The 21,254-nt window shown below is 52.1% G+C and overlaps 1 protein-coding gene across 1 annotated transcript in view; it reads left to right on the top strand.

Annotated features, from left to right (window-relative positions):
* The window catches only part of SETD2 (SET domain containing 2, histone lysine methyltransferase), a 40,508-nt gene extending 20,219 nt beyond the window's left edge, over window positions 1-20,289 (top strand). Inside the window, exons 14-22 of the mRNA XM_031062808.1 lie at window positions 5,890-5,938; window positions 6,416-6,596; window positions 8,995-9,685; window positions 11,138-11,272; window positions 11,382-11,521; window positions 12,473-12,584; window positions 17,215-17,295; window positions 17,405-17,506; window positions 19,532-20,289. Coding sequence (XP_030918668.1) covers window positions 5,890-5,938; window positions 6,416-6,596; window positions 8,995-9,685; window positions 11,138-11,272; window positions 11,382-11,521; window positions 12,473-12,584; window positions 17,215-17,295; window positions 17,405-17,506; window positions 19,532-19,693 — 1,653 coding nt within the window. The 3' untranslated portion in view covers window positions 19,694-20,289. The remainder of the gene's footprint in view (window positions 1-5,889; window positions 5,939-6,415; window positions 6,597-8,994; window positions 9,686-11,137; window positions 11,273-11,381; window positions 11,522-12,472; window positions 12,585-17,214; window positions 17,296-17,404; window positions 17,507-19,531) is intronic.
* Window positions 20,290-21,254: the final 965 nt, after the last annotated feature.

The following is a 21,254-nucleotide window of genomic DNA, read 5'->3' as shown; positions in this document are numbered from 1 at the left end:
TATTTATCCTGTCCTGGACTTTTTCATGGCTCCAGGAGTTAACTGCCTCTGTCCAACTCTCACCTCATAAGGTGCCACCAAAGCCCACCCCGGATGTCTAAAAGACAAATCCAAGCTGGAAGGGGGATGGATAACTCACCCCCAGGTGCCTTTCCTAGCACATCCAAGCTTTGGAAAAGCCGGGATTTTGGAGTGGTGGAACACCTTGGCCTTGTCTGGGGGGTGGGAGGGTCGGAAACGTGGTGACTTTAGCGCTGTCCTCTCCAGCCTTGCTGATGACCCCCTTGTAATTTCCACCGTTTCCATCCAGCTTCTCCGGGCAGCCAGAGCTGACCAAGGGGCTCCTTTTCTCCAACTCCGTGCGGAAGAAGGGAGAGGACATAGCGCCAAGAGCCGGGAAGATGGTTGGGAAGCTGGCTGATGCATGAGCAGTGTGATAGGTGAAAGGAGGACAGAGGTGGTTAACTCGGGGATGCCGACGTTATTTTGGTGCGTCCATTGCCGGCAATGGACGTCGCTCCGGGGAAATCCCAGCTCCTGGCCTGAAAGGATTAAGTGAGCTTAATTTTTTTCTCTACCTCTACACACAGGACTTGTGAGTCCTTCCTGGGCTCCCTGAGGAGTGCTGGCCACGGCCACACCCCCGGCACGACACACGTTCACTCACATTCCCAGTGGGATGAGTTTTCAGCCCGGGCTCGTGGGCGCCGTTCCCGCTCTCCGAGGAAGCGCTGCATGGCTTCTCCCGGGCTGAAAACTCCCTCCCAGTGCCAAAACACCCAGCAAGGGCACAGGTGTGGTGGTTCCACGGGTTCTTCCAGGTGGATTGTGCTCAGGTAAGGCTCCGTGGGCTGATCCGTGTGGAGAGGCCCGTGCTGGAGGTGTGATGGCCAACAGAACTCTTGGAGTCACTGGAACATGCCGTAGGGCTGAGCTTGGGAAGCTCTTCCCAACGTCCTCTTGAGGGCTGAGGTTGAGGACGTTTTGGTGCCGCTCTGCCTCACATGGGACCGAGCTCTGGGAATCTTCCCCACCCCAGAGGAGGCTCTCACGTTCTAGGAAAGGGTTGTGACTCTGAGGATCCACAGGTCCTTTCCTTGTGGCTTGGAGAAGGTCTTGGTTTTAGGAAAAATCTTTTGTTAGAGCCAGTCTTGGGTTTGAAAGGTTTTATTTGGATACTTCTGGCCTTGTGAGCGTTTGTGGTGACTTGGAGCTCAAGGCTGAGTCCTCACTCTGACTTAGGCCAAAGTGGACTTTTTTTTTTTGCACTTAATAATCATGGAATCAGGGAATTGGTGAGGCTGGAAAAGCCCTCAGAGATGATTGAGTCCAACCATCCCCCAGCACTGCTGAGGCCGCCACTGCCCCTGTCCTCAAGTGCCACATCCACAAGGATTTTAAATCCCTCCAGGGATGGTGACTCCCCCCTGCCCTGGGCAGCCTGTTCACTGCTGGACAACCCTTTCCATAAAGAATTTTCCCAATATCCCACCTGAACCTCCCCAGGAGGCCATTTCACCCTGAATGGGACATCTTGGGTGACCAAAGGCAGCTGAGCTTCCATCTTCCCCTGGGATGATCTTTCCAAGTCTCTGATTTATCCTACTGAAGCGCCTTGAAGCTGCTCTGGCCTGTCCCTTTCCCAGTGAAGCCATCCTGGAGTGCCTGGCTCTGGCTCCAGCACGCACATCTCGTGCTTTAATCAGGAATTTTATAATTTGTTATAACTTAGAGCAAGGAATAGCTGGGGAAAACAATAGGATTGGGGAGCAGCCAGGCCGTGGTTTGCTGTGGGATCTTCTGGCCTTCAAGCAGGGATTTCATGGTGCTGGTCCTCCCTCTTTACCTGCTCCATCCCTTGGGGTGGTGCTGGAAATGCAGGGGAAAAAGAGGAGAGGAGAGAGGAAGGGAGGGAAGAGGATCCAGCCCTGGCAAGGGATGGATTTGGTTGCGTTCTTCCTTCAACATTCAACAGAAGTTCATAGAATCATAGGATAAATCATGGAATCATTCAGGTTGGAAAAGACCTCCAAGGTCATCAAGTCCAGCTGTTAGTTCAGGAATGACTGGCAGCTGAGGGACAGATTTGTGGAGAAGGTTCCATCGAGACACGATCTTCCTTCCCACTGTGGAACCCTTTGAGCCGTGACTCCATCCTGCAGCTCTCTTCCCTTTCCCAAGCCAAGGCTGGGTTGTGCCTGAGGCTGGGCAGCCTAAATCCCATTTTTTCCCCCCTCTTTTGTGTCGAACAGACTCGTGTCACTTTTCCTCCTGCATTTAATTTTGCGTGCAGTCCCTTCAAAGCCGTGCTGGGAGCTCGGGAGCCATTTGGAGCCCGTTAGCGGCGGCCGCGTTGATTGAGGAATTCTGCAGCTCCGAGCCAGCAGCTTCCGTTTCCAAAAATAAAACTGGCTTTCCTTGGGAGTTTCCCCAGCCTGCTCTGACCACCATCTGCTTCTCATGGAGCAATTTGGACAGATCCCTCTGTTTGTTCCTGGTTCAAAGCCTTTGCTGCCTCCATCTTCCCACATGGGATGGATGCTGGAGGCTCCATTGAGCGGGGCTGGAGTTTCTCTCCACCAGCACGGAGCTCACTCCCTGCTCATCATCACCTTGGGTTTTGGGCTTCCTGGACTTTGTAGGGCTGGCCAGATAGTTAGGGTGGATCTTGGAGTGGGCACCCCAATGTCCTGGTGAAGTTAGAGCAAGGCATGGCAGTGTGGCAGTGCCAGGATTGCTGAGTACCCTTACGCCAGGTGCTCCTTATCCTCCTTCTCTTCCCACTGAGCTTTTTCCCAGTGATTTCCATTCCCCATCCTGCTCTTAACTGGACAGCTCTTTTTTAGGAGCTGGGGACTTGGTGTAGTTTAGCTCTTCCCAATACTTGTGTTGTCCTTCTGGACATCCATGGTGTTCATCCATGATCCCATTCCTTGGTGGCTCCTCACTGCCCCCTGGACATCCATGATCATCCATGATCCCATTCCTTGGTGGCTCCTCATTGCCCCCTGGACATCCATAGTGTTCATCCATGATCCCATTCCTTGGTGGCTCCTTATCCTGGACATCCATAGTGTTCATCCATGATCCCATTCCTTGGTGGCTCCTTATCCTGGACATCCATAGTGTTCATCCATGATCCCATTCCTTGGTGGCTCCTTATCCTGGACATCCATAGTGTTCATCCATGATCCCATTCCTTGGTGGCTCCTCATTCTCCCTGGGAACAGCCAGGGCAGACTTGGGGGAATTTTTTGGATGTGCTGCTCTGAAAATGAACATTTTTAGGTGTTTAACGTGGGAAATAAAAAAATCCTGGCAAAACCCACTGGTGGAAGGTGATTTTGGGGCTTCAGAACCTGCCCCTTTGGTCACCTCCATCCCACACGAGGTTGGGAGAGGCAAAGTCTTTCCTGCCATCCATAGCTGTGGAATTCTGTAGGAGAATAAAATTAAATCCGTAGATGATGGCTGGGTGGGGCTTGGAGCACCCTGGCCTGGTGGGAGGTTCCCTGCACGTGGTCGGGGTTGGAATTGGATGAGCTCCAAGGTCCTTCCAGCCCAAACCATTCCATGATTCCATTATATGGATTACATCATTTATAAATATATAAATCCTATATAATTATGGGTTTATCCTGCATCCCTCCCCACCCCAAACATGGAGCTGCTGTTTTGTTTCTTTACATTTTATCTGAAAAAAATGGATTTGGAGTATTGTAGCCCATAGCAAAGACATAAATAAATTTTAAAAACTTTATTTGAAGGGCATTTTTTTGGAATTTCAATGCCTCTCTTTTTTGTAGATGCTTCAAACTCCATGTGGTGTGTTTGAGCTCCACAGAAAAGCAAAAATATCTTTAAAAACCTAAAAATCTTGGCCCAAATCCCTTTTTTTTTAGCCAGCAGCAGCACTTTTGAAGTGGTTTTGCCTTGTGGACAAACCACAGCTGGGTTTCTTCTCCTTCCCTTTTTTTCTGCTAAAGGAAATTCTCATTTTTAGCCCATCCAGTGCTGGGGGTGAACACGTTGCTAATGAGCCCCCTGAGCCACCCGTTAATTAATTCCCAAACAGCTTTAAAAACTCAAGGAATTTAAATAAAAGAGGATATTCTGTAAAATCTGAGAGTAAAGTCAAGGTAAACTCCACATTTCTGAGCATGTGGAAGCTTTAAATTCCCAGCTGGAGCAGCCTTCACCCCCAGGAAATGTCAAATCCATCTTTTTTCCCACTCTGCCTCATCCAGGGCCTAAATGAAAGGATATTTTAGGGAAGGTGCTCTGGGAAAGCTGGAATGTCAGCCCAGCTCCCCAAAACAATTTATTTGTGTTAAACTGAGCATCTCCTTCATGATTTAATGGTTTTTTTTTTTTTTGGGATGCAGCTGCTGCTCCAGCAGGGATGCTCCATCAGGCACAAACCAGCTGGTTCATCACATCCTGCTGGAAATAACTGGGAATTCTTGGGAATACTGTATTCCTTCAGGAAGGGGACAGAGCAAGGGCTTGATAGAAGCAGGAATTGAATAAAAATGAGCTTTTCTTCCCAACCTTCCGGTACTTGGACAGTCAGGAATGCTGTAAAACCTCTGTAGGATCATGAGCATCACAGAGGTAAAATGGGATTTGCCCTGGGAATGCCAGAATATTCCAGTTAAAAATAAAATGGAGCACGAGGAGGTTCTAATAAACCTCATTTCTTACCTGGGGGGATGCAGAGTTGGTTCCAGTGACATGGGAAGGGCTGTTCCTGCCCAGTCCAGGGGGTTTAACAAGGACATTGTGCTGAACCTGGACTTTAGGGAAGTTCTGGTCCCCATTCCCAGCTCTTCTTCTCTTTCTTCCCACGGTGCCATCTCCACCTGGAGTTGCCAGAAACTTTGGGATCATCCAGTGCCACCCCTGCCATGGCAGGGACACCTCCCACTGTCCCAGGCTGCTCCAGCCTGGCCTTGGGCACTGCCAGGGATCCAGGGGCAGCCACAGCTGCTCTGGGAATTCCATCCCAGCCAGGAATTCCCAATTCCCAATCTCCCACCCATCCCTGCCCTCTGGCACTGGGAGCCATTCCCTGTGTCCTGTCCCTCCATCCCTTGTCCCCAGTCCCTCTCCAGCTCTCCTGGAGCCCCTCCAGGCCCTGCCAGGGGCTCTGAGCTCTCCCTGGAGCTTCTCCTCTCCAGGGGAACATTCCCAGCTCTGCCAGCCTGGCTCCAGCCCTGCAGCAGCTCCCGGTCCCTGTGCTGAGGGAGGAGCTGGATGAGCAGAGGGTTTGGGGTTTGCTGCTGCTGAAGGCGTGGTGGGTGCTGGGGTCTGATCTCAGCAGCTTCTGCAGCTCCTTGGTCAGAGGGGTCACTCAGAGCTGCTCCTGCTCGTTCCCCTTGGGATGCTCCCACATCAAACATCAGAGCTTGGGAACATCATGGAAGTGTGACCCTGTCCCCAGTGAGGCTGTTGGGAGCTGGGAGAAGCCCAGGGGCGGTCCCTGAGCAGGGGGAGCAGATGTTGGCCACCAGAGCCAGGATCACAGAGCCACAGAATGACTCCAGGCTGATGGCATCTGTTGGGATCACCCAGCCCAACTCCTGCTCCTTGCTGGGTCATCTCAGACTGCCTTGGAGACCAGGACAGGGACAGCAGGAGCTGCTGCTGGGACACTCTTCTGCCACCTTGGAGGGTGTAGGACCCTACAGCTCTTTGCCCCAAAATTCCACTGAAATCCATCAAAACCCAAACACTGAGCAGAGGAAATATATGGAAAGCACCACAAAAAACCCCAGAACTTTCCTTCAAGAGACCCTATTTTAAATGTATGATTTATGGGATTCTTGGCTGTTTGGGCTGGTTTTGGGAGCAGCTGGAATTGTGACCCTGCTGGTGGCTTTTCCACAGGAGGTCTATCGCATCCCGAAGAAGAGCCAAGCGGAAAAGGAAAGCAGTGGTAAGTTCCTCACCTTCTCCCATGAAACTGCTTCATTTTCCCAGTTGGGAATGTCAGGGGATGTTCTGCCTCCATAGCTCCAACTCCTGGGAAACAGCTCCTGGGAATGGGGAGGATAATCTGAGTGGTGGGTGGGGAGAGATGGGGCCCTGAGGGTGACATGGAACAACCTAGAACTAAAATCATGGAATTGGTGAGCTTGGAAAAGCCCTCCAAGATTGAGTCCAACCATCCCTCAGCACTGCCAAGGCCATCACTGATCCATGTCCCCAAGTGTCACCTCCACGTGGCTTTTAAATCCCTTCAGGGGTGGGGACTCCACCCTTGCCCTGTCCCTGGCCATCCTTTTCCCTGAGAAATATTCCCGATATCCAACCTGAACCTCCCCTGGCACCACTTGAGGCTGTTTCTAAGAGAGGGGACCCAAACACCCAAATCACAAAATTTTCCTCCCTTTTTTCCCTGTTTTCCCAACAGCTGACCGTGGGAGAGACCCGGGTGGGCTCCGGGATCAGACCCCCACTCCCAAGAACCCCGTGCTGAGCCGGGAGCGGGATCCAGAGTGGCAGAGCCAGAGCAAGGAGAGGAAGAGACGCAGAGATTCCCTGTCCCCTCCGTCCTCAGCCTACGAGAGGGGGACAAAGAGGCCAGAGGACAGGCAAGTGGTGGCAGGGAGCTGCCATATTCCAGGGATCTGCCACGTTCCTGGGTAAAACCCCCAGGGAAAACAGGCCTGGGGGTCTTTGGAAAGCCCCCAGGAAAGGGGATGGGAGTTTTCTTCTGGAGGAATGCTGGTGGTGAGGTTCAATCCTGATGGGAGTTGGGTGGTTCCTTGGTGTTGGTGGCTTCTTCTCTGGGATAACCTGCGCCTCCGTCCTCAGGTGAGGTGGGAAGTGAGGGAGGCTGTGCCATCTCCTGCACAGAAATTAGGGATCGTGGAACGGTTTGGGTTGGAAGGACCTTAAAGCCCACCCAGTCCATGAGGACACCTTCCACTGTCCCAGGCTGCTCCAAGCCCTGTCCAACCTGGCCTGGGACACTGCCAGGGATGGGGAATCTGGGAATTCCAGGATGCAGCCCTCCTAATGCAAAGAGCTCCCAGGGTCCTTCAAAACCCATTCCCTTCTCCTGCTCCACCTCTTCCCAGTGTGCTGGGAATTGTTCTGAACCTGGAGCAATCCCTGCCTGTACAGGAGGGAGCAGTGCCCAAACCAGGATTTCTAACTCCAAAACTTCCTTGGCTGAGTGGTTATTCCCTAAAAATACCTGTAAGGACAGCAGGCCAGGGGGTGTGATCCCAGCAGGCTGGTTCCAGGTCTCCTGCCTTTCCTTGGGGATGGTGGCATCACTGCCACGGCCGAGCATGCAAATTCTAATGAGGAGAAGGAAAATATTCCATGTCTTGCAGTTCAGAGAGCCTGGAGATCGTGTTAAAGGCAGCAGAAATACCACGGAATTTCCTTTAAAGAAGTCACTTCTCTGTTGTCCCTCTCAAAGCCACTCCGTAATTAGGGAACAATTGGTGCCGAGTCAGCCAGACGAGGAAACCTCGCGTTGAGCTGAGCTGGGAAAGTTGGAAACATCTGGATGAAAAATACAGACGTAAATGTATCCCTCTGTAACGAGGCTGGAAACATCCCCAGGAAGTAAAATCTGGATTTTGGGGGTTATTTTAAACAGAACAAGCATTTTTTGGGTGAGCAGCTGCTGCTCTGGCCCTTCCCCCGTGCCGTGTCTGTGTCAGTGAAGGACCAAATTCCTTCTCTGGGAATGTTCTCCCCACTCTGAGCATCCCTCTCTGTTATCCCAGGGATTTAATAAGGAAAATAATCAAATAGATGGAGAAAGGAATGCTGAACCCTCGGTTTCCTTCTTCCCACTCCCTCCGTGGCAGCTGCTTCTCTTCCAAACTCTCCAGGCAGTGCCAGGAAAGACTTTAATTAGGGAAATCAAACTCCTCCCGACAATGAGGTTCCCATTAACGGATCCTGCAGCTCCTCTGGGAATGCCTGGAAACAGCTCCAGCGGATCTGTTGGTAGCAATGTGCTTTTGATATGTAAATGGATCCCAGGAACACAGAATATATGGAGAATATCCTGGATGCTTTGTAGAATCCATTATATTAAGGCTGCAAAGCATTTTTCCTTGTAATCCCTGTTTTACCACACTCACGACGTCTGGAAATATCCACCTTTGATCTGAAATTTTCCTTGGTTGGGCTTTGATCAAAGTCCTTAGGCTTTTTTTTTCCCCTCCTCCTTTAATTCCCTGGAAAAATCCCTCCAGCTGCTGCGCGTTTTGGGATGAAAACTCTTAAGGAATTAAAAAAACCCATCCACACCATTATTTTTTGAAGCTGAAGCTGCAGTTTGGGAGCGAGCAGAATTCCAAACAGGAGAGTGCTGCTTGTGATTCCCTTGTTCTTGGCCGTGTCTGCAGCTCCCGTGTGGGGGTTCTGGGCTGGAAGGATGGAATTCTCACCCCAGCACTGGAATTTTTGGGGGAAGATGCTGTGTTGTGAGCTGCTCCTGTTTGGGAGCCTCTTCCAAATTCCTTGCTTGTCCTGCTTGGGGTAAACATGGTGGAGTGTTTCCAGCAGGGCCTGTTTGGGATACCCTGCAGATTGTGACTTTTCCTTGGCTTCCATTGGAGATGTTCCCTCCCTCTCCAGGTATCCCAGAGCAGCTCCTCCAGACAACTTCTGTGGCATCCAGGCTGACGTTGGCCAATCCACTGGGATTGCTCATCCTCTGCCCTGGCTGCCTGTGGATGAGCAGGTGTTCCTCTTGAGTTGGTCAAACAGCTGGAAAAAGGGAATGTTTTTAGGAATTCATGCTGTTGTTGGGCATTCCAGGTTTCCCACTGTCCCTTTTGGTGCTGGGATCAGCGGATGTTCCTCTTGAGTTGGTCAAACAGCTGGAAAAAGGGAATGTTTTTAGGAATTCATGCTGTCGTTGGGCATTCCAGGTTTCCCACTGTCCCTTTTGCTCCTGGAGCCCTGGGCCTGCAGCTTCCTGAGGCCTCACAGGTGCTTTCCCTGTTCCCTCTCTCCCAGGTATGACACCCCAGCATCTTCCAAGAAGAAGGTCCGGCCCAAGGACCGCAACAAGCTGTCCACGGAGGAGCGCCGGAAGCTCTTCGAGCAGGAGGTGGCCCAACGGGAAGCCCAGAAACAGCAACAGCAGCTCCAGAACCTGGGAATGACCTCCCCGCTTCCCTACGATTCCATGGGATATGGAACCCCCCACCACAGCTTCATGGGATACCCACCAGGGTACCCCATGCAGGCCTACGTGGATCCCAGCAACCCCAACGCCGGCAAGGTGCTGCTGCCCACGCCCAGCATGGACTCCATGTGCTCCCCGGCGGGATACCCCGAGCATTCGCAGACTTTGGTGGGGCACACGGTGGAGCCGGCCCTGAGCACGGCGCAGCCGGTGCCCGTGGTGCAGCACGTGGCCACCACCATGGAGGTGACCACGCCGCAGTACGTGGGGGCGCAGGGCGACGCCGCCGTGGTGCACCAGGAGGCCAATGTGGCCGTGCTGCCGGTGGCCACGGCCGGGGCCGTGCAGAGCCAGAGCTACGGCTCCGTGTGGGATTCCAGCCAGCAGCCCCCCGTGGCTGTGCAGCAGCCCTACTCCCCGGCCCAGTCCCAACCTGCCATCTACTACCAGGGCCAGACCTGCCAGACCGTCTACGGAGTGACCTCGCCCTACTCGCAGACCACCCCGCCCATCGTCCAGGTAATTCCAGCTGGGAACACCCACGGAACCTGGGGAGCCAGCTGGGAAAACACTTGAGTTACTGTAGGAGCGTCCAGGGTAGGATGGTTGGGACGGCGGAGACAAGAGATCTCCGAAGCCAGGTTGTGGCACTTGGGGTTTATTGCAAAGGGCCCTGCTGGGAGCTGCCAGCCACAGCTCAGAGCAGGCCTGAGAGAAGAGAGGGGGAGAGAGGATGAGAGGGTAAGAGAGTAAGAGGGTAAAGAACATCCAGGGATGGGGGACACTGAGCACATCCAGGGATGGGAGATACTGAGAACATCCAGGGATGGGGGACACTGAGCACATCCAGGGATGGGAGATACTGAGAACATCCAGGGATGGGGGACACTGAGCACATCCAGGGATGGGAGATACTGAGAACATCCAGGGATGGGGGACACTGAGCACATCCAGGGATGGGAGATACTGAGAACATCCAGGGATGGGGGACACTGAGCACATCCAGGGATGGGAGATACTGAGAACATCCAGGGATGGGGGACACTGAGCACATCCAGGGATGGGAGATACTGAGAACATCCAGGGATGGGGGACACTGAGCACATCCAGGGATGGGAGATACTGAGAACATCCAGGGATGGGGGACACTGAGCACATCCAGGGATGGGAGATACTGAGAACATCCAGGGATGGGGGACACTGAGCACATCCAGGGATGGGAGATACTGAGAACATCCAGGGATGGGGGACACTGAGCACATCCAGGGATGGGAGATACTGAGAACATCCAGGGATGGGGGACACTGAGCACATCCAGGGATGGGAGATACTGAGAACATCCAGGGATGGGGGACACTGAGCACATCCAGGGATGGGAGATACTGAGAACATCCAGGGATGGGGGACACTGAGCACATCCAGGGATGGGAGATACTGAGAACATCCAGGGATGGGGGACACTGAGCACATCCAGGGATGGGAGATACTGAGAACATCCAGGGATGGGGGACACTGAGCACATCCAGGGATGGGAGATACTGAGAACATCCAGGGATGGGGGACACTGAGCACATCCAGCGGTGGTGATTCCATAGTTGTTGGGGACAATCGGGAATTTGCAGCTTGCAGGAGTATTTTGGTTTTTTGACTGTTAAATGGAAATTTGTGGATAAAAGCTGAGGAAATGAGTAGAACATGGATGTGGGAGCTCACCTTACACTGGCTTTTAGAAGCAGAGTCTGGAGCTACCAGAATTAATGATATTACAAAAATCTGAGGATAATGCTGGGAAGGAATTCCTGGCTGTGAGGGTGAGGAGGGGCTGGGATGGAATTCCCAGAGCAGCCGTGGCTGCCCCTGGATCCCTGGAGGTGTCCAAGGCCAGGCAGGGACACCTGGTCTGGTGGAAGCTGCGCTCCTGCAGCGAAGGATTTTTTGGGAACAGCAGCTGAGTGTGATTCCCTGTTCCAGAGCTACGCCCAGCCAGGTCTCCAGTACATCCAGGGCCAGCAGATCTACACGGCTCACCCGCAGGGAGTCATCGTGCAGCCCCCTGCGGCCGTCACCACCATCGTGGCGGCCGGGCAGCCCCAGCCCATCCAGCAGGTGAGCGTCCAGAGGGATGGGGAGGGTTTTCCCGTGGGATAAAGAGCTGCCAGGGCACCTTTTGGGGCCCCTCACAACTTTAACTTCATCCTTTCCGTGCTGTCTGCAGCCAGAGCTGGTGGTCACCAACAACCTCCTGGATCTGCCTCCGCCTTCCCCTCCCAAACCCAAAACCATCGTCCTCCCTCCCAACTGGAAAACAGCCCGGGATCCCGAGGGAAAGATCTACTACTACCACGTGGTCACCAGGTGGGTGTGGGCATCGCTGACCCCTGTCCCCAAGTGCCACATCCACAGGGCTTGGAGGTCCCTCTGGGATGGGCACTGCCCCCCTGTCCAGGGACAGCCCTTTCCATGGAGGAGTTTTCCCAGTATCCACCCTGAACATCCCCTGGCACAACTTGAAGCTGTTCCCTCTTGTCCTCTTGCATGTTTTTTGGGAGAAGAGCCCAGCTCCCACTTCCATGGGAAGAAACACAATATTCCCAATGTTTTTCCTACACCTTTCCCATCAGTTTTGGAAAGAACCAGGTTTTTGATCAATCCCTATGAATTTACCTGAAATTAAAATGAACGTTAAGCTTCTAAAAAGAACTCCATTAAAATTTACAACTCCATGGGAGGTGTGGATGGGGATCCACCTCTGAAAGGATAAGCAGGAATATTTTCTTCCATATCCATTTCCTGCTGTCAGTTCCTGCTCCTCGCACACATTTCCCTGCATCCATAAATCTTTTCCATCTCCCCTTTGGATTCCTCCCTGCTCCAGCACAGCAGGAGACTTTCAAACACCTGGAATTCAAACCAGTGGAGCAGGAATTGGTGAATTGTGTTGTTTGGAAGTTTGGGATGAAATGAGGAGACCCCCAGGGAACCTTGGTGCAGGGTGAGCCTTCCCTGGGCTCTCTGCTGGGATGTTCCCACCTTTCCATGCTGGGAATTCCATCCCGGTGATGAACATCCTTGATCCCACAGTGTCACCATGGTAGAAAATGGTGCAGATTCTCTTTTTTCTGTTCTTCCTGCTTGGTTTTAACCTTCTCCAACTTAGAAACCTTCAAATCGAGAGCAAGGCCGTGAATTCCGCGTGCCAGGAGTTCTGATGGCTGATGAATCTGGATGTCCCAGTTGATGGGATAATCCATGAGCAGGTCCCAGTTTCTCTCAGGAGGTGTCAGTGGTGTGTTTTCCTTCCTCCAGACAAACCCAGTGGGATCCTCCAACGTGGGACAGCCCCGGGGACGACGCCAGCCTGGAGCACGAGGCCGAGATGGACCTCGGCACCCCCACGTACGACGAGAACCCCATGAAGGTGAGGGGGACAAATCTTTGGGGCAGACCATGGGATGGGAGGTCACTGTGGGGCTGGGAGGTGGCAGGGGGACAGAAGTGGCCCCAGATCCCTTGGAGTGGCTCCGTTGGCCGCACTCAGGGCTCGGCTGTTCTGGTGTCGAATGGACACCGGACTTCCCTGGAGTTCTGCCCTGGATTCCAACCTCTGTGTGGAGCTGGCCAGAAAAGTGGGAATGAGGGGGAGTAACATTGAAAAAGGACAAACTAAGGGTGTAGCTCAGGAGTGTTTCCCATACCTTTCTGATTCCTTAACAAGCTGGAGAAAATCCATGGAAAGAGAGGAGTCAGTTTTCCTGCTGCTCCATTGCTCCCACATTCCTTGGGGTTTTCCTGGAGGTGTTGTCCATCCTGCAGCACCCAGGAACATCCCACGTGGCTGCTGCTGCCTTTCCACGTGCTGCCAGGATGCCAAGGGTTAATCCCATTCCCAGAACGCCTCGGAGTGCTCCAGCCAGGAATCCTGGCGAGTTCACTCCAATGAAATTACGGACAAATATTTATCTCCCTGGAAAAAAGTTAATTGGAAAATGAGCTCAGAGCTGGCACTCCCTGCTCAGCCAAGGGGCTGTTGCTTCCACAGAGGAATCCAGCGAAGCCTTTTCAAGGATTTTTATCCCTGGATCAGTGTCACATTTACCCCATGATATTCCCTGGTATTCCGGGATCTTGGGGTTGCAAGTATGGTTGAAGGATATTGGGATTGAGCAAGAAAATGTTGATTGGAGGCTCCAAAGGGAGATTTGAAGCTGGAATAGCTGGGAAATGCATCCCTGTGGAGGGATGAGCTGAAGTTCAGTGGTGGAGAGCAGCTTGGAGATGTTTGGGAGCATCCCTGGGATGGGAACGAGGTGCTGAGGAGAAGGTTGGGCTCTTCTGAGCAGGGAAGTGGATCTGTGCTGGTGCTTTCCAGCTTGGGAATTGTTTTCCCATGGAATTCCGAGGGTCTCAGTGCTGCCTGCACAGCAGAGGGAGCAGCAGGGGAAGGTGCTTCCATAAATGTGGGCTTTTATCCCAGAAGTTGGGATAAATAGGAGCTGAGGGCTGAGGGGACCCCTCAATAGGTTTCACCTCAGGGCGTACATGAACCAGCTGCTCCTTCAGGTTTGGTTGCTCACTCCAAACCCAAAATCCCTGAATTTCCCTGAATCCCTCATTCCTAAATGAGCCATGGCTCTGGCTGACCTCAGGCTGAGGTGGTTCCTGCTCACTCCAGAGCTTAAATTCTTTTCTTCTGGGCCAGGATGGCCAGAAGGTTGGGTTTTTCCTGGCACTGAGCTCCCATGGTCGCAGCTCCTGCCTCCAACGCTTCCACCCTGAAGTTACAACCACATTCCTTGGATTTTTTACCCTCCTCCCCAGCCCACACCTTTCCCAGATGGATTAAACCCACCCAGGAGGGATTAAACCCTCTGGCACCGTGTCTGACAGCTGCTGCTGCTATTCCCGGTGCTCCCGGGCCGTGGGGGAGGATTTTGATGGAAAGGTACAAGAGGAGTGAGAAGCCAGGATCACTGTTCCCTTTAAAGCACACTTGAAATCCTGGTTTTCCCTTGGAAAACTGCTTTCCTGAGGGAGTGGCCCAGCAGGAAGGCAGGCAGGGACACTGGGCTGGATGCTGAAGGTTTTGCATCCTTTTAGATGGAAAAAGTTGGGATTTGGGATGAGTTTGTCTCTGCCCATTGGTTCTCCATAGGAAGGTTGGTGTCAGTGGAGCAGATCTCAGCTGCTGGAAAAGAGAATCCCAGGTTTTCCCAAATGTTTGGCTTCTTGATCCCCTCCCAGGCTGGTTTCCCCCCATCTTTGTGGCTTCTCCATTCCCATCTCCTCCAGAGGCTGGAAAATAGGGGCAGCACCATTCTGGGGATTTTCCTGTGTTAGTTTTCCTGGAAGCCTTTGGGTTATGGCATTTCACTTTGGAGGGGTGAGGGAGGAAGGCCTTGCTATGGGGGTTTTGATATTAAAATAAATTTAAAATGGAATTTTAGCCTAAAACTAGGAAGAATTTGCCAAGGAGGAATTGGCACCTTGGCCCAAGGAGGAGCTTGGAAATGGAGTTTTCATTTCTCCTCCTCATCCTTCCCTGCCAACTTTGACACCAATTTTTGCCCTGATCCCATGTGGAGAGGGGTTGGATGGGGAAAGGTTTGGGGGCAGAGAAGGGTTTGGGGATGGAGAAGGGATTGGTGGAGAAGGATTGGGTGGAGGAGAAAGATTTTGGGGTGCAGAAGGGATTGGTGGAAGAAAGGTTTGGGTGGACGAGAAGGATTTGGGGATGGAGAAGGGTTTGGTGGAGAAAGGATTGCTGATGGAGAAGGGAATCATCATGTAGAAGGGTTTGGGGGTGGAGAGGGATTTGGGGTGCAAAAAGGTTTGGTGATGGAGAAGGATTTTGAGGTGAAGAAGGGATTGATTATGGAGAAGAGTTCAGTGATTGAGAAGGATTTTGAGGGTGGGGAAGGATTTAACGATGGAAAAGGGATTGGTAATGGCGAAGGAATTTGGGGGTGGAGAAGGATTTGGTGGGGAAAGGTTTGGAGATAGAGAGGGATCTGAGAGTGGAGAAGGATTTGGGGCGGTAGAAGGGTTTGGGAATGACAAGGGGTTTGGGAAGGGTTTGGGAATAATGAGGGGTTTAGGAAGTGTTTGACAATGACGAAGAGTTTGGGAATGGGGAAGGGTTTGGGAATGATGAGGGGTTTGAGAATGGGGAAGGGTTTCAGAAGGGTTTGGGAATGAAGAGGAGTTCGGGAAGGGTTTGGGAACAGTGGGGCTCGGGAATGATGAGGGGTTTGGGAATGACAAAGGGTTTGGGAATGACAAGGGGGTTGGGAAGGGTTTGGGAATGACAAGGGGCTTGGGAATGATGAGGGTTTGGGAATGAGGAGGGTTTGGGAATGAGGAGGGGTTGGGAATGAGGAGGGTTTGGGAATGAGGAGGGTTTGGGAATGAGGAGGGTTTAGGAGTGACTTTGCCGATGGAGCACTGCAGGGCTTGGTGCCGGAGCCATCCCGAGCCATCTGCTCCCCATTCCCGGCCTTTTGAAGTGGCAGCTGAGCCTGGGGCTGCAGCAGGAGCTTTGATGTCCCTGCTCCGGCCAAGCCTCGGCCATAAAACCTCCCTGGCACGGCTGATTTACGCCCTGTCCCTTTGCTCCCGGGATTTTGCAGCTCTGTCCTACAGCCAGGCACATTTTTAGGGATTGAAAGGGATTTTTTTCCTGCTTTTTTTTCAGTGTCAAATACTATTAAAAAGTGGTTTTTTTTTTTAATTAAAAGAAATACTGGGTCATCATCAAAGAGCAGAAGGAGAAGGGAAAGCCCCCCCAGCTTTCCAAACCTTTTACAAATCCTTTTGTTCTTCCTGTCCTTACAATCCAAGTTGGGATGACCTGGATCCCAGACTTCTCCCAGAAAATGCTGCTGGTGCAGGGATGCTGCTTTTCCCTTCTTAGGCTCCAAGGAAATGGCAGAGTTTGGGATGGGAGCGTGTGGGAGGTGGGTGTGGATCCAGAGTGAAGGGATGGGCTCCGGGATGCAGCTGGAGCGGATTCTCCTCTGCTGGTAAATCAGGGATCAGTACTCAGGGAAGCAGCCAGAAATTCCTAGAAAATTCCCTTTATCTTGACTGTAGCTAAAGATAATCCGTGTGAATGCTCTTGGGGGGCCCCAGCCCTCCCAGGGAATTCCTGAAGGAAAATCCACCACCACAGAACTTATTCCCACTATAGACCAGCCTGACTTCCCCAGGACCCACTCCTGCTCTTTTCCCAGCTTTTTTTCCAAAGAAAACAAGAGCAAGGAGTGGTCCCTGTGCCTCCCAGCCCAGGAGTGTGCTGGGAATTGTGCCAGGATTGGGCTGGGAAATGTGTCAGGCCCAAGCTGGGGTGTGCCAGGAGCCAGGCTGGGAAATGCTGGGACTGGGCTGGGGACTGTGCTGGGATCAGACTGGGAATTGTGCCTGGATTGGGGCGAGGAGTGTGCTGGCATCGGGATGGGGAGCTCACTGGGATTGGGCTGGGAATGCCTGCTTTGGGATGTGGAGTGTGCTGGGACTGGGCTGGGAAGCTCACCAGGAATCAGCTGGGAAGTGTGCCTGGATCAGAGTGGGATTGGGCTGGGAAGTTCACTGGGATGAACTGGGAAGTTCACCTGAAAGTTCACCAGGATTGAAGTGGGGAATGCACCAGGGCTGGGTGGGGAAGTTTGCTGGGGTAGGGCTGTGAAGAGCACCAGGAGAGGGCTGGGAAATCCCTGGTTTGGGGTGGGTGCGTGCTGGCATTTGTCTGGGAATTGTACCTGGATCAGCCTGGGGAACGTGCTGGGAAGGGTGGGAAGGGTGTTGGGAATGGGCTGAGGAGAGCGCTGGAATGGGCCTGGAAGCTCCTCAGAATGGGCTGAGAAGGTCATTGGGATCAGGCTGGGAAGGTCTGGATTGGACTGGGGAGAGTGCAAGCATTGGGCTGGGAATGTCCCTGGGAATGTCCCTGGGAATGGGCTGGAAGCTGTGCTGCCCACCAGGCTGTGGGACAGGGGTGCCGTCCCCAAGGCAGAATCAGGGAATCATTTCCATGCCTGTGTTGCCATCTCCAGTCTTCCAAGAAGCCCAAGACGGCAGAAGCCGACACATCCAGTGAGCTGGCCAAGAAGAGCAAGGAGGTGTTCAGGAAAGAGGTGAGGGATGGGATGGGATGGGATGGGATGGGATGGGATGGGGCTGTAGATGGGATGGGATGGGATGGTGGCAGCAGGGAGTGGATCCAGCGCCCTGTGTGTCCCACAGATGTCCCAGTTCATCGTGCAGTGCCTGAATCCCTACCGGAAACCCGACTGCAAGGTGGGCCGGATCACCACCACCGAGGACTTCAAACACCTGGCACGCAAGGTGGGAATGTGGGGGGACATGGAGGGTACGGGGACATGGGGACACGAGGATGTGGGAACACGGTGGGTGCAGGGACACATGGATGTATGGACGTGGGGACGTGGAGGGTACAGGGACATGGGATACAAGGAGTATGGGAACATGGGGACATGGATACAGAGACACAGGGACGTGGTCATGCGCGGGGCACGGGGACAAAGGATGTGGAGACATGGAGGGCACAGGGACATGGGGGTGTGGGACATGGGAGCATGGATGCAGGAACATGGGGACACAGGGATGTGGGGACACAGGGACAGTGGGTATGGGAGCATGGATACAGGAACATGGGGACACAGGAATGCGGGGACATAGGGACAGTGGGTATGGGGATATGGAATGTGGGACCTGGGAGCATGGGGACATGGGGATGCTGAAACATGAGGACACAGGGACATGGGGTTACATGGGGACACAGGATAGAGGGATATGGGGACACAGGGACATGTGGTTTAAGGAGTTGGGAACAGCAGGGGTATGGGAACTTGGGAATACAGAGACGAGGGGGATGTGGGACATGGGAACATGGAGGGTACAGGAACATGGGGACACAGAGATAAAGGGACATGGGGACACTGGGACACGGGGATGTGGGAACACGGTGCAGGAACATAGGGACACAAGGACATGGGAAGTACAGGACACAGAGATTTGGGGACACAGGGATATGTGGGACATGAGGACATGGGAGGTGCAGGGACAGTGGGGTGTGGGGACATGGGGACCAAGGGATGGCCCCAGGGAATGGGATTGTGTCATTCCAACTGCCTCCAGCTCCTTGGAGGATGGGGGGAGGAGAAATGGTGGGGGGATAATGGGACAACAGTAGGAAATATTTAGGGAATATCTGGGGAACAACAGGAAAGATTTGGGCAATAATACGACAGCAGCTGAGGGAATATTTGGGGAATAATAGTGAATAATTGGGGAATAATAGATAAACAACACGGAGTAATAATAGGAAATATTTAGGGACTGTTTGGGGAATAATAGAAAATATTTAGGGAATATCTGGGCAATAATAGGAGAATAGTATGGGGAGTATTTGGGAAGCAATAGAAAAATAATTTAGGGAGTAATAGGAAATATTTGGGGAAAAACAGGAAATATTTGGGGAGTAATAGGAAAATAGCTTGGGATTGTTTGGAAAGAATGGCAAATATTGGGAGAACAATAGTAAATATTCAGGGAATATTTGGGGAATATTTGAGGAGTATTTGGGGAATAAGAGGAAAGATTTGGGTGATAATATGATAGCAGCTCAGGGAATATTTGGGCAGTAATAGGAAAATAGCTTGGGGAATGTTTGGAAAATACAGCAGATATTTGGGGAACACTACCAAATAGTTGGGGAATATTTGGGGAATATTTGATGAATATTTAGGGAATAATATAACAATAGCTTGGGCAGTATCTGGAAATAAGAGGGGGAATATTTGGGGAATAATAGAGAAATAGCTTGGGAATGTTTGGAAAATAACAGCAGATATTGAGGGAACAACCCCAAATATTTAGAGAATATTTAGAGAATATTTGGGAGATACTTGGGGAATATTTGGGAACATTTGGGGAATAATATAATAGTTTGGGCAATATCTGGAAATAACAGGGACTATTTGGGGAATAGTAGGAAAATAGCTTGGGAATATTTAGAAAATAACAGCAGATATTGAGGGAACAATCCCAAATATTTCAGGAATATTTGGGAATATTTGAGGAATAATATAACAATGGCTTGGGCAATATCTGGAAGTAAAGGAATATTTGTGGAATAATAAGAAAATAGCTTGGGAATGTTTGGAAAATAACAGCAGATATTGAGGGAACAACCCCAAATATTTAGGGAATATTTGGGGAATAATATGACAGTGGCTCAGGGAATATTTGGGAATCAGAAGTATTTGGGAAGTGGGAGCACAGGAGCCTGGGGAGAGGCCAGGCCTGGGCTTGGTGGGAGTTCCAGGCCTGACTGCAGCATTCCCCCAGCTGACCCACGGAGTGATGAACAAGGAGCTCAAGTACTGCAAGAACCCCGAGGACCTGGAGTGCAACGAGAACGTCAAACACAAAACCAAGGAATACATCAAGAAGTACATGCAGAAATTCGGGATCCTCTACAAGCCCAAAGAGGACACGGAGCTGGAATAGCCCCTGGAATAACCCCCGGCCCTCGGGAGCCCCGATTCCCGCTGGGATTCGCCCTCCCGAGCCACCAACCTGTGAATTTATTATTATTATTATTATTATATTATTATTATTATTAAGAAGATGGATTTTTGGTTTTTTAAGGAAAACAAACTTGGTTCCCATCGCTGAGGAGACGAGCTGGGCTTTCCCAAGCCTGCTTTTGCTGATCCAGGCTTTGCCAAGCCCGGCTCTGGCGGCGCTGCTCCCAAGCTCTGTATTATATTTTAACGTATATGTGAATATATTGATAATAATTTGCTTTTTTCCCCTTGCTTTCAGCCCCAAACGTGCCTATCCCACGGGAACGTTTGGCAGGAGACTTTGGGGGGCTATTCCCAGATTTTAGGGTTTTTTTTTTGGTTTTTTTCCTTGGTTTTTCCTTTTGGTTCTGCGAGGTTTCCTCCGTTTCCCTGTAAATACTGCAGATTTCTGGCCATGTTGATAAGATTGATTTTACTGCTTCGAGCATTTTACTTTATCCAATTTTTACGGAACTTTTTATGTAAAAAGAAAAAAGAGCAAAAAAAGAGAAAAAATAAAAAATCAAAAGAGAAAAAAAAAAACCAAACAAACCCAAACCCCAAAATCGACGCTGGGCAGGGCCACAAGGGGGACCTGGCTTGGGATGTCCCCTCTCCCTTGGGGACCTCCTGTCACCCTCAGCATTCCTGGGAATCTGGACCCCCTGGGAAGGGAAGTTTGGGGTGACCTGGGAGCATTTTGGGGTTAGAAATGGCTTTTCTGTCCCCAGTGCCACCTGCCTTGGGGTCTTTGGGGTGTCCCCTCCTCCTCCTGGGGCTGGTCTGGGATGGGTGTGGGACACACGGACACCCCGGGACGTGTCCTGGTGACACACGTGGATGCCCAGGGACACACGGACACCTGAGGGGTCCCATCCTTGGGACATGGCCCTGGGGACATGCGGGACACCTGGGGACACCCAGCCCAGACACCTGAGCAGTCACATCCCAGGGATGCAGGGACACATCTTGGGGACAAAGGGACACCTGGGGACTCTTGGGGTGCATCCTAGCGACACACAAACACCCAAAGGGACTCATGGACAGCTGGGGACACTTGGGAGATCCCAGGGGGCGCATTCCAGGGACAAACGGACACCTGAAGGGACACATCCCATGGACACTGGGGATACCCAAGGTGACACATTCTGGGGACAAACGGACACCAGAAGGGACACCTGGGAATACTTCAACACCTGAAGGGACACATCCCAGGGACACATGGACACCTGGGGACGCTGGGGACACCGGAAGGGACGCATCCCTGGAACACGCACGGACACACAGACACCTGAGGACACAAACCCTGGTGGCACCCAGTGACACGTTTAATGCGCCCAGCCAGGCACCAGCCACCAAAGGTCTCCATCCCACCCCCCAGAATCCCTACAAAAGTACAAAACCCACATAAAAGAATTCCCCAGGAATCCATCGGGAAGCGGGAGCACCGCCGGGAGCAGCCGCGGTGTCGCCGGGGGTGTCACACGGCGGAGGTGATGTCC

This window comes from Geospiza fortis, unplaced genomic scaffold (genome assembly GCF_000277835.1).
Source record: "Geospiza fortis unplaced genomic scaffold, GeoFor_1.0 scaffold178, whole genome shotgun sequence".
NCBI classification, from domain to species: Eukaryota; Metazoa; Chordata; class Aves; order Passeriformes; family Thraupidae; genus Geospiza; species Geospiza fortis.
The sequence above is the reverse complement of the archived record's forward strand: the minus strand, read 5'-3'. Positions and strand labels throughout refer to the sequence as shown.